Source organism: Cetorhinus maximus, chromosome 1, assembly GCF_964194155.1.
Source record: "Cetorhinus maximus chromosome 1, sCetMax3.hap1.1, whole genome shotgun sequence".
NCBI classification, from domain to species: Eukaryota; Metazoa; Chordata; class Chondrichthyes; order Lamniformes; family Cetorhinidae; genus Cetorhinus; species Cetorhinus maximus.
Window position 1 is genome coordinate 31,957,316 of NC_135879.1, and position 13,900 is coordinate 31,971,215.

Below are 13,900 nucleotides of genomic sequence, written 5' to 3' on the forward strand. Positions count from 1 at the left end.
AAGAATCTAGAGGGACAAGTTTGCAAGAATTATACAGTGGTTATAATGTAGGGCTTTAGTTATCCAAATATAGACTGGGTAGTAATGGCGTAGAGCAAAGAGGGGCAAGAGTTCCTAGGGGGTGCTCAGGAAAATTTTCTATAGCAGTATGTTTCCAGTCCAACAAGGGGAGACACTGTTAGGCCTGGTTCTTGGGAATGAAGCAAGTTAGTGGGTCAAATATCAGTAGGAGAACATTTAGAGGGCAGAGATCATTGTATCATAGGATTTAGGTAGGCTATGGAAAAGGACAAAGAAAAATCTAGAGTAACAATAATTAACTGGAGGAATGCCAGCTTTAATGGGGCAAGAATGGATCTGGGCTGAATGAATTGGAATCAAAGGTTGGCAGGAAAAACAGTTCCTGAACAATGTGCTACCTTCAACAAGGAGATAGTTCGGGCACAGTCAAGGTATATTCCCTCAAAGGGAAAGGTAGGGGAAACAAATCCCTGTATGACAAAAGAGATAGAGATTAATGTGTAGAAGAGAAAAAAAAGTGCTTATGACAGATGTCAAGTGGATAAAACAATGGAGAACCAGGCAGAATATAGAAGGTTGAACAGAAAAAACAAATGAAAGGAGCAAAGAGGGAGTTTGAAAAGAGACTGGCAGCTAACATAAAGGGAATCACAAAGTCTTCTATAGGCAGGTAAACAGTAAAGGATGATAAAAGGAGGAATAGGGCCAATTAGGGACCAAAAAGGGGGATTTGCACATGAAGACGGGGAAATAGCTTTGGTAATAAATGAATGCCTTATATCTGTCTTTACAAAGGAAGATGATGCCACCCAGGCCATGGTGAAAGAGAAGGTAATTAATACAATAGAAGTATTTAAAATTGATAAGGAGGAGGTATTAGATAGGCTGTCTATACGCCAGAGATGCATCCAAGGATACTAAGGGAAGGGAGAGTGGAAATTGATGGGGTAGTGGCCATAATTTTCCAATCTTCCTTAGACTCAGGAGTGGTGCCAGAGGACTGGAGAATTGCAAACATTACATCCTTTTTTTGAACAAGAGTGTAAAGATAAGCCCAACAAATACATGCCAGTTTAACTTCAGTGGTGGGGAAGCTTCCAGAAATAATAATTTGGGACAAAATTAATAGTCAGGTTAGTTAAGGAAATCTAGCATAGATTTGTTAAAGGAAAATAGTGTTTAACAAACTTACTGATATTTTTTGAAGTAACAGAGAAGGTTGATGAGGGCAATGCTGTTGATGTGGTGTACATGGATTTCCAAAAGGCATTGGATTTATACCAGACAACAGACCTGTGAGCAAAGTTATAGCTCATGGAATAAAAGGGACAGTAGCAACATGGATGTGAGATTGACTGAGTGACAGGAAACAGTAGAGGTTAATGGGTGTTTTTCAGGCTGGAGAAAGGTTGGCAGTAGACTTCCCCAGGGGTCAGTGTTGGGGCCTTTGCTCTTCATAATATATATTAGTGACCTAGGCCTTGGTGTACAGGGCACAGTTTCAAAGTTTGCAGATAATATGAAACTTGGAAGCATCGTGAACTGTGAGGAAGACAGTGTAGAACTTCAAAAAGGACAAAGAACAAGATCGTCAAATGGGCGGTGGCAGATGAAGTGAAGTGGAAAAACGTGATGGGATTCATTTTGGTAGGAGGAACATGCAGAGGCAATATAAAACAAAGGGTACAACTCTAAAGAGGGTGCAAGAGCAGAGGAACCTAGATACACAAGTCATTGAAAGTGACAGGACAGGTTGAGTGTGCAGTTAATAAAGCATACAGTATCCTAGGCTTTATTAACAGGGGCATAGAGTACAAGAGCAAGGAGGTTATGTTGAAGGTGCACAAAACTGGTTTCGCCTCAGCTGGAGCATTGTATCCAGTTCTGGGCATTGCACACTAGGAAAGGTGTGAAGGCATTGGAAAGAGTGCAGAAGAGATTCACGAGAATGGTTTCAGGGATGGGGAACTTCAGTTATGAAGATAGAGTGGAGAAGTTGGGGCTGATTTCCTTGGAGAGGAGGTTGAGAGATTTGATAGAGGTACTCAAAATCATGAGGCATCCGGACAGAGTAGACAGGGAGAAACCATTCCCACTCATGAAGGTTTGAGAACAAGAGGACACAGATTTAAAGTAATTGACAAAAGAAGCAAAAGCAACAAGAATAAAACTTCATGCGAGAGGTTAAGGTCTGGAATGCAGTGCCTGAGAGTGTGTGTTGGAGGCAGGTTCAAACAAAGCATTTAATTATTATCTGAAAAGGAAGAACGTACAGGGTTCCGAGAAGAAAGGCACTAGGTTAATTGCTCATTCGAAGAACCAGTGCAGAGACAATAGGCTAAATGGCCTCCTGTGTTGTAACAATTCTGTAAGACATTAAACAGCCCTCTCAGACGAATGTAGACGATTCCATAGCATTATTTTGAATAGTAGAGTAGCTATCCCCAGTTTCTACTCAAGGTTTATCTCTCAATCAACACTACCAGATTATCTGGTCTTTACCACATTGCTATTTGCAAATAACAAGCGCTTACAAATTGGCTGCTGTGTTTCCTACATTACAACAGTGACTACATTTCAAAAGTACTTTATTGACAGTGAACTACTTTGATATGTCCTGTGATTGTGAAAGATAAGTATTTCTTTCTTTAATAACAATGAGCCTAAGATAGTCCTAGTGAACTACAGAACTGACTATCTCGAAACGTCAACTCTTTTCTTCTCCGCTGATGCTGCCAGACCTGCTGAGTTTTTTCAGGTAATTCTGTTTTTGTTTTAGTCTATCTCCTTAACCAATTAAAATTTATGGATACAGAAAGGAACAGAACAAACAGAGGAAATAGGGTGTATAAGAGTCAAATCAGACACTAAGAAATACAGTGAAAGAAAAATTGGAATGAGAGAAAGAGATAAGGAATTGAAAGAAAAAAGAGAATTTAAAATTGTAAAAACTCTGAAAACTTTGGGTGTAAGACTGCAGTTTCAAATGTTCCTTTTTCTGTGCAGCCAAGATTGTGTTTTATGTCAGGACCATAAATCACCCCCATAACATGAAATAGCAGCCCTGTATTTTAGCGGTAAATCTAATCTATATCGACAAAGCAAATCCAGCAATTTCATGACACTCATGGGGAGGTTAAAAACCCAAGATCCCATTTTTACGAGGTTAACTGTGAAGTGACGCAAATAATCCTGGTTCGCAACTCCCAGCGTGTATGTTCCTCACTACAAATTTGAATAACGGCATGCGCCATAAATTCAATTATTTTTCTAACAAACTCTGGACTTTCAAACCCAGGGCTTTTTCTGTATTACTAAACTACTGTCAAAGCTTTACATTTTGCACCAACAGGAACTTGATAACAATTTCCATTAGCAAATTATGAGATTAGATTACCACCATAGACAATACTTTTATCAGGGCGTATGATTTACCAGAAGACACTTAGTATACCCCAGTTCTCATTACAAATAATATTGGCACTGTACATCTACTTTTCTAGCTAAGAACATACTGCTAGTCAAACAATACATACATTAGGATGCCCGGTAATTCTGTAACTTAGTGATCACCAACCAAAATGTTGCTAATAGAAACACCAGAGCTATTTAACTTTTTGTAGGTAGAGACTATGCAGTTGTCAAGTAACAAAATGATATTGGGAATTTGCACGGTGTCTGCTGCGGCTTGTGAGTACGCGCTTCCGGATAATCTCCACTCTCTTTCTGCAGGCTAACAATACCGTCGTCACGCCCGGGCTGGCATGCAGCCAGCGCCGCGCTACAACTTCGCACTTACTCGGAGGAGCACGAGTCGGAGTCGGTGTCGGTGGTGAGCGCACCGGACGATGTTGACCCCGTCTCAGCCTCGCTCTCCGGACCTCCATCCTCCAGGGTGCAAGGGGTCTCGTAGCTCCGCTCCCGGGAGATGCTCGCACCCCTGCAAGACATCGCCTCACTGTAAGGCTCCTTCACTCTTCCAGCAGCAACATCCCGGTCAACTACCTCCCGCCCTCACCCTTACCGCCGCCATGTTGTTAGCATCCGGGGGTCCTTGGCCCGTCACGTGATCGGCGGCCGCCTGTCGCTATTGGTTCCTCTTCGGTAGCCATAGAAACGAGAGAAGCTGTTAAGCTGAGCGAATGTAATCAGTAAATTTAATTGCATTGATGATATTTAGTTGTTGCTGGTCGTGAGCACGGACAATAATTTTAAATATTAAGTTTACAGAATTAAGTATTACAATCTTCATCGAAACCACGAAAAGTCTGAGGCGCCAGTTTAAGGCAGACTAAAACCAACCTTAATACAGGCATGGCCCAATCCATAATATTTACCTCAGACATCAGTACCCTGGCAATAAACATGGCAAAATGTTATTCCTAAACTTCTGAGATATCCCAGATTGTACACCTAAAGGCATCTTAAAAGTACATTTATACTAATAGTTTACCATTAGAGAGAAAGGCAATTTCGTTTTGCTCTAATACTAAACTAGTGCAGTGTAAATCGCATCTTAAGACCCGGAATGATTCGGAAGCGAAGCTGAGTAAAAGCAGGCAGGATGATTTTGCTTTACTCCAAAATCAGACGGAATTCACCTGCATTTGTGATCTTTGGGTCAGCAGGGATAGAAATGATTTCGCATTAACGTTACATACAGTTGTAATGTTAGACACCAGTAGAATCCAATTATGTTGAGAGCATTGAAACCTAGTAAATAGACAGAGACTATTGCTGCTTAAGGACACGGATTTCTAGGATACCAATGTGCAATCATGTCGTCAACATGGTTAATGACATCTTGAAGATTGAAAGCAACAAAGTGCCCTCGTTGTTTACAAGTTGTCTCCCCGTTCATTTCTATCTACAATAATATTAAAAATCGTATGTCTTTGAAAATTTCCTATGTACAAAGACTTACTCTCCGTTGCAAAAACAATACCTGGAAAAAAGAAAGTTAACGTTTCGAATCCGTATGACTCGTCATCAGTTCTGATGAGTCATACGAACTCGAAACGTTAACTCTGTCTTCTCTCCACAGACGCTGTTCGACCTGCTGAGTTTTTCCAGCTATTTTTGTTTCAGATTTCCAGCATCCGCAGTATTTTGCTTTTATCTTACTCTCCGTTATCTTGTTTCAACTTACTGTCATTATAAACTCCTATGCAGTATACACACAAACTGGAAACTGCTTATCAAAACTTGGCATTGCAATCATATAATCTCACCATTGGTGGTACTATCACACTTCACTTTTGTGTCTCTCAGCTCATTAGCCTGCATTGTTGGGAAATATCTTGTGAATAATCTTATAATTGCATGCCTTGGTCCAACTATACCCTGACATCTAACCCAATGGCAACTAGGACTGGATTCCTAGTGTGCAATGCCATTGGAGATTGAAGAGTGTAGGTTTTACATCTATTTGTCCGTCACACCTCTGTCCTCATACAAATGTGTGTCATACAGTCACAGAATAGGTATGCAGCCAAGTGGTTACGGTAGTAGACTAGTAGCACAGATGTTATGAATTTAAATCTCACCTTGGCAAGTTATGAAAAAAATAATCAAGACTCAATAATTCTGGGCTGGCACAAATTAAAATGATCATGGAAGCTGCCAGACTGTTGTAAAACTGAATTGGTGTACTAGTGTCCTTCTGGAAAGGGATTTACAGCTTCCATGTTATCTGACCTACCCTGATTCTTAACATCCTCATGCTAGTAAATATTGCCTGTCACACAAATCCCATGAACAAATAAAAAACAACTCAAATTTACTATGCATAAAACAGCAACAAATCACAACTGAACTGTTAAGGAATGTACCAAATGCAAGTGGCAAGCAGAAACAAATAATATTAAATCATGATATTCATTAAAAGCCGTGATTCAAAAATGGGCAGCCAGCAACATCTACCAATATAAAAGGAATAAGGTGAACTAATCAAATCAATATTCTTTTCTTACAAATAAATGCCTTAACTATATTAAGTATCTTGCAGAGATATATAATAAAAAGGAAAGAATACAGGTAAGAACAAAAATAAAGAATTCAAAATTTAGACTGGAAATTGCAGAAGCTGGACCACAATCTGCCAATCCTCCTTAAATATGGAAGTGATGGCAGATGACTGGAGGATTGCAAATGTTACTCCCATATTGAAATAAAAGGAGAAGGATAAACTGGCAACTACAGGCCAGTCAGCCTAACATTAGTGATGGGGAAGCTACTGTTAGAGACAATGATCTGGACAAAGTTAGTTGGCACTTGGGGGGAAAAAAACTATTAATAAATGAAAACAAGCATTGATTTTTTAAAAGACAAATCCTGTCTGACTAACTAGAGTTCTTCAATGGCATAATGGAGTGGGTTGATGAGGTTATTGTGGTTGATGTTTCTTCTTGTTTCTTCATGGCCTGAGTGTGTTCCTGGCAAGGCCAGTATTTATTGCTCATCCATAATTATCTTCGAGATGTACTGAGGTGCTACATTCTTAAACCGCTGCAGTACATGTGGTGTAGGTACACTCAGTGCTATTAGGGAGGGAGTTCCAGGATTTTGACCCAGCTATAGCGAAGGAATGGTGGTATAGTTCCAAGTCAGGATGTTGAATGACTTGTAGGGGAACTTGCAGGTGGGTGCTGCCCTTTTCCTGCTAGATGGTAGAGGTCACAGATTTGGGAGGTGCTGTCAAAGGAACCTTGGCAAGTTGCTGTGTAAATAGACTTTCAAAGGGCATTTAATAAAATACAATATTAACAAATTTGAAGTCCATCATTAAAAGGGAAAATAACAGCATGAATACAAAATTGGCTAAAGGATAGAAAGCAGAGGGCAGTGCTGAACCATTGTTTTTCAGACCGGAGGGAAGTATATGCTGTAGCCATGTCTCCTAGGGCTGGTATGTTAGAACCACTGATCTTTTAAAAAAATATTACTGACCTGGGCATAATTTCAGAATTTACAGATGTCATGAAATTCAGAAAGCCACTGAGAAGGATAGTAAAAGGCTTCAGGATTACATAGACTGGTGAACTGGGCAGGCATGACAGATGAAATGTACATAGAAGTGATTCATCTTGGTGGGAAGAATGAGGAGAAACATTATAATCTAAATTTTAAAGGGGTGTGGGAACAGAGACACATGGAGGTGTACATCTATAAATTTTTGAATGTGACAGAACAAATTGAGAAGGCTATTAAAAGGCTTATTGGATGCTTAGCTTTATGAATAGAGGCAGAGCACAAATGGAAGGAAATTATGCTAAATATTTATAAAAACTTGGTTACGGAGCATTGCAGTCAATACTGGGCACCACGCTTTAGGAAGGATGTCAAAGATTTAGAGAGAATGCAGAGGAGATTTACTAGAATGGTACCAAGGATGAGGGACTACAGTTATGTGGAGAAACTAGAGAAGCTGGAATTGTTCTCCTTATAGCAGAGAAGGTTAAGGGGGTGTTTGACTGAGGTGTTCAAGGGAAGAAGAGTTTCTTATTTATTCTGTTTCTAATGACAAAAGGGTCATTAACCAGAAAACACAATTAAGGTTATTGAGAAAAAAAATTCAGAGGCAGCATGAGGAAAAATATTTTTTACTCTGCAAGTTATGGGGATCTGCAGTACATTTTCTGAAAGAATCGAATCTGTTTCCACCACTATCTTTCAAAAAGAGAATTGGATAAAACACTTGAAGGAAAAGAATTTGCAGGGCTGTGGGGAAAGAGCAGGGGAGTGGAAGTAATTCGAGACAGTTCTTTCAAATAACCAGCAGAGCTACAATGGATTGAATGGCCATCTTTTGTGCTGTATCATTTTATCCTATCAGTACATCAGCCCACCCAAGTTTATCCAATACATTAATACATTGCAATGGTATCTTGTATGTCAACCCACAATAAGATCCTTTGGCCAGATTTATTGTCCATTTTGTGTTACTGTCTAATGTTTTGTCTTCACAGTAATACAGAGTATAAAGGCCCAATTATAATGCAGATTTTGTATCAATTTGATGTCTTATAAATAATTACAATGACACAGAATATGGAGACAATTATTGAAAGTTTAATGCTGAGCATGCCTTACAATAACAAACTTTAGAAAGTTCCCAGGACTGCCTTAGAACATTTTGAAATTACCAAATAGTGGGTAGTCCTATCAACATTTTGTAAACATTAAAAATTTCACCAGCATTTGGATACTTCCAAATGATGCAACTCTAATAAAAAGACAAGTAGAGTAAGAGTGGTTCACTGCATCACTGGTCCATGCCATTCAAAGAAAAGGTATTGGAAACAGTCAACCAATATGTGCACAACAGGGCCTCAAACAGTAAATGTGAATAAAAGACCAGTTAATCTGTTTTAGCCGGTGTATGTTGAGGGAGGAATGTTGGCAGGAAAGCAGAACTACTTTTTCCTCTTGGAAGTGCCATGGAATCTAATCTGCCTACTTGAGCAGGCAAATGGGGCCTCACTTCATCTAAAGAACAGCCTGTCTGACAGAACATTGTTTCCCCAAGTGTAACAGCCTAAGTTATATACTCTAGTGCTCAAGAACAAAATGTTCTAGGCTTGGATGGCAAGGTTGGCATCTTATTCCCATGCACAAATCTTGGGCATTTTTCCATTGCAGAAAGTACCATCAAACCAATACAAAAACAGAATTACCTCGAAAAACTCAGCAGGTCTGGCAGCATCGGTGGAGAAGAAAAGAGTTGACGTTTCGAGTCCAACATGACCTTTCAACAGAACTGAAGGGTCATGTTGGACTTGAAACGTCAACTCTTCTTCTCCACCGATGCTGCCAGACCTGCTGAGTTTTTTCCAGGTAATTCTGTTTTTGTTTTGGATTTCCAGCATCCGCAGTAGCTTTTTGTTGTTACCATCAAACCAATGTTTACTTAGCAAAAGTTAATGCCTTCCTAGGTTTTTGTCTGCACAGGAACATGTCAGAGTCAGCAACATTATTAAGGACAGCAATCTAATCAAATCAACTCAACTATCCCCAATCACCAAGGTATAATTAACCAAACAGCGTGCAGATCACTTCTGTCCCGAAATAATGCTTCTTTCTTTTATTACGCCCTGTACCTTTATTTCTAAGTTGTAGCTTTCCATAATGATCAACCTTAAAATGAATATAATGATTGGTCGCAAAAACAATTGATAAAATAAAATAATTTACCCAAAAGTAAAGCTAAACGTTTTAACATGAAAATGTAAAATAAATTCGAGTATAAAAGGTGACCGTCGAACGGGAAGTTTCGGAATTTAATGCAACTATGATTGTTCACATCATTCAAAAGAAACCTTAGAAACGATTCCTATTTAAAAGGAAGGAGAAAGCCAAATTTGTGTCATCAACAGGCAAGAGGCCCCTTTAATTTGATGCGAACTCCGATAATCTCGCATTTAATGTGGACCTTTACACAGATGCCAAAAGAACAAAAAAAAAGGAAATATATATTTCCCCGAGTATAAGTGTGCAGTGCAATTTGTTGTTGCCAAATAAACATTATCTCAGGATCTTTATACTGATCTGTAAAATTGGCTAGCTGAATTTGATTCAAGTGGTAATCACTATCGTCATTATGGATATAAGGCGCCAAAATGTCGAAACGTTGATCTGAACATAATCCAAATCCCATCTCTACAAAAAAAAAATCAAACTCTGCACCTGCCCTGGAATTCAAAGTATACCCAGGCTAGCGGAATCTCTCAATTAATATAAACGACACATCTCAATTCACTATCAGAAAAGTAGATTTTCCGTTCCAACCTCATGCGAAAAGATTTCAAATCAAGCGTTCAAATCGCCCCAAACACAGTAAAAGTTCATTTGGAATTAAAAGTTCCATGTACTTAACCTCTGCTACTTCGTCTTCTTATTCTGCAACATGGTAGGGATATGTATTAAAATTTTAAACTACTTCGTTACTTAAAAATAGCGAGGTTTATCACAATTAACCCGCTTGTTTGTCTATTTAACATTTGAATTTAAATTATAGAGAATGTCAGAAGTTTATTTTTTCAGCCGTTTGGGGGAAGCCGTCTTACTAAAAGGTTCACTCAGTTTCTGAAGCACAATAAGAGTGAAACGTTTGCAAAGATAGGGTGTTGCTGTGGAAGACTTCTGAGCCCCTAAATTCTCAGGCATAATTTGTTTAAATAGAACCTGTAAGCGGAGAAGTTGCAATCACAATAGTGATTGCACAGAAGCAGGCTATTGGCATCCTGTCCCTGCAGACCTCTGCAAGAGCAACTCCCCTGTCTTTCCCAGTGGCCCTGCAAGTTTTTTTCCTCTTTAGGTGCTCATCCAATTCATCAGTAAAGTGATGGAAGGGGTCATCAGTGATATCAAGTGGCACTTGCTTAGCAATAACTTGCTCACTGACGCCCAGTTTGGGTTCTGCCAGGGCCACTCAGCTCCTGACCTCATTACAGCTTTGGTTCAAACATGGACAAAAGAGCTGAACTCCTGAGGTGACGTGAGAGTGACTGCCCTTGACAGCAAGGCAGCATTTGATGGAGTGTGGCATCAAGGAGCCTGAGCAAAATTGGAGTAATTGTGAATCAGGAGGAAAACTCTGCTGGTTGGAGTCACGCCTAGCACAAAGAAAGATGGTTGTGGTTGTTGGAGGTCAGTCATCTCAGCTCCAGGACATCACTGCAGGAGTTCCTCAGGGTAGTTTTCAGCCCAACCATTCAGCTGCTTCATCAAATGACCTTCCTTCCATCAGAAGGTCAGAAGTGGGGATGTTCGCTGAAGATTGCACAATGTTCAGCACCATTCGTGGCTCCTCAGATACTGAAACAGTCCATGTCCAAATGCAGCAGGAACTGGACAACATCCAGGCTTGGGCTGACAAGTGGCAAATAACATTCATGCCACACACAAGTGTCAGGCAATGACCATCTCCAACAAGAGAGAATTCAACCATCACCCCTTGATGTTCAATGGCATTACCATCACTGAATCCTCCACTATCAACATCCAGGGCGTTACCATTGACCAGAAACTGAACTGGATTAGCCATATAAATACTGGTGGCTACAAGGGCAGGTCAGAGGCTAGGAATCATGCAATGAGTTACTCACCCCCTGACTCCCCAAAGCCTGTCCACCATCCACAAGGCACAAGTCAGGAAGGTGATGGAATATGCCCCACTTGCCTGGATAAGTGCAGCTTCCACAACACTCAAGAAGCTCAACACCATCCAGGACAAAGCAGTCTGCTTGATTGGCACCACATCCACAAATATTCACTCCCTCCACCACCGATGCACAGTAGCAGCAGTGTTTATACCATCTACAAGATGCACTGCAGGAATTCACCAAGGCTCCTTCGACAGCACCTTCCAAACTCACAACCACGACCATCTAGAAGGGCAAGGGCAGCAAATAGATGGGAACACCACCACCTGGAAGTTCCCCTCCAAGTCACTCACCATCCTGACTTGGAAATATATCACCATTCCTTCACTGTTGCTGGGTCAAAATCCTGGAACTCCCTTCCTAACAGCACTGTGGGTGCACTACACCAAATGGACTGCAGCAGTTCAAGAAGGCAGCTACCACCACCTTCTCAAGGGCAACTAGGGATGGGCAACAAATACCGGCCCAGCCAGCGAAGCCCACATCCCGTGGATGAATTTTTTTTTAAATTCCCTTTGGAAAGCCAGGATTGTATCAGTCTCCCCCACACTCTCAGGTAGTGCTTTCCTGATGCCAAACTCACTTATAAACAAAGATTTTACTCGTGTTGTTTCTTTGCCAATCTTAAATTAATGTGTCCCCTCTGGTTCGGGACTCTTGTGCAAATGGAAATAATTTCTTTACATTTACTCTGTCTAGACCCTTCATGACTTTGAGCAATTCTCTTGCACCTTTCAACCTTTTGTAAGAAGAACAGCTCCAGCTTCTCCAATCTATCCAGGTAACTGAAGTTCCTCCCTCATCCATGAAACCTGTCTCCTATTATTTTTCGACACCCTCCCTAAAGGTTTTCACACCTTATCGAAAGTGCAATGCCCAGAATTGGATGCAGTGCTCCAGCTGAGGTCGAACCAGAGCGTTCCTTAAAAAAGGTTAATCAGAAATTCAAGATACCTCAACGCAATTGTCAGTGAGTAAATAATGTACTAGGTGTGGTTAAAATATCGAAAAAGAGCATATTTTCTGAAAGTAAGTCTTTTAACTGAAGTTGTGCGAGTTGTTTGTACCAAGGCAACAGGCTCTTTCCTCCAAATTATGCATCGTGCCATATCTTATAAACCGTTGTAAACATTGTAATTTACTTTTATCTTAACCTTGAGGTTGACTTCGATTCTTTAAAGAAGCTTTGGTGTGCCATTAAATGAGATTAATGGCGACAGATCTAGGATTTCAAATTCTTATTTTTGTTTGAGTTCTGATTCATAAGTGTGTCTTTATGGCGCTATGTATTCTGTTAGCTCCTTCGGCTCGATTAGACACTCTTCTCGAACCACACAGTTTGCTGGATTGACTCGGGAGTTGAGTCAACGGTAAAAGATCCGTGCAACAGTACAATATGACCTGTTATTTAAAGAAAAACAGGCCCGAAACCCGCTGTGTTCTCTGTGAAATCTCACTTTTATTGTTTAAATTACTCCAGGCATGCATTATATTACATTTAAAAAAAATAATCAAACAGAGCCGATCTCTCAACTGTCATATTTTGGGGGAAGGGCAATATATTTTGGATTATTTGAATTTGAAAAAAGTGACCCAACTCTCAGACTCAGTCACCCGAAATTCATCAACTGGATCGATCAGGTTTTTAACGAGTTGGAAGTTTTACAGTTCCCCATGTTTATTGAACAGCCCAGATCTTAGTCTTTTCTAAAAGGACACAGCCGACAGACAGATTTCTAGGAAATTCCGGAAACCTAAAACCCTACCAACCAAATATTCTCGGATTTAAGATGATTGCCAATTATAATTTAACTCAATGTTCTCAAGACTAGTATACATGTTTTCACCCAAAGCCTCCCAAGTCATGATGTAACCTTCAAATTTATATTTGGGAAAATCATGGAAACCGAGGCAGGTTTTAACGTTTCCAACATAAAGAGATTTCCATTCGAGGTGCCTACCCTTCACCATGCTCACCTGTGAACAATGATACTCTCAACTGAATCCAACTCGTCCAGACTTCTTGCGGGTTTAGAGATACCGTATCTCCCAACATTGAACATCATTCGCTTCAGGTCACATTTCACTTGAACGCTTATTTTCCACTAAGCAATATTACTTTATAGTAACATGCAGCTCCCGAGGTTGGGTCAGACTGTGCTATTTAGTAAACAGCGCAAGGCGAGTTCCTGATTTGCAACTTCAGTCCATTCCCGCAGAGCCTTTACATTGCGCCTCATGTCCTTCAGGGATTCCAGGGCGGATCATCTCTTCCCCGAGAGCGTGTCAACGAGCATTTTTCTTACAGTTTCTCTTATTCAAGCGGATAAAAGCTTCCTCTCGCCCGGGGGAGGTTAAAATTCAACTACCAATCATCTAGGGACGGACCACCCCAAATTTCTTTGAAAATCGAGCCACGATATAAAGCGTACCGACTGTCGGAAATACAGCTACTGAAAGCTCGCGGAAACGCAACTGACTGAATCGCCGTCTCCAATGAAGCAGGTGGGAACCGCCAGCAACTCCACTCGTCAAGCCACATCCCCGAGGGTCCTAATGCCCGATCATCTTGTCATGGCCGTGACTACTCTCGGATGCTTGCTTGAATCATCAGCATTCAACAAAACTGAGACATATAAATGCTTACTGGAATTATTGCAATTAATGTAATTACTCATTTGCTTACTCTCTGTTGAAAATTAGTTCTTAAAAAGATG

General features: G+C 40.4%; 1 protein-coding gene across 6 annotated transcripts in view; it reads right to left on the reverse strand.

The window, feature by feature from the left end:
* The window catches only part of intu (inturned planar cell polarity protein), a 186,205-nt gene extending 172,579 nt beyond the window's left edge, over positions 1-13,626 (reverse strand). For 5 of the 6 annotated variants that reach the window (XR_013576316.1, XM_078539673.1, XM_078539689.1 and 2 more), the window contains exon 1: positions 3,821-4,155. Coding sequence is in view for 5 of the 6 variants with exons in the window: in XM_078539673.1 (XP_078395799.1) it covers positions 3,821-3,972 (152 nt within the window). In the remaining variant the exon portion in view is untranslated. Of the gene's footprint in view, positions 1-3,820; positions 4,156-13,160 lie in introns of those variants that run through there. The other variant, XM_078539679.1, reaches the window with a different exon arrangement.
* Between the last annotated feature and the right edge of the window lie 274 nt (positions 13,627-13,900).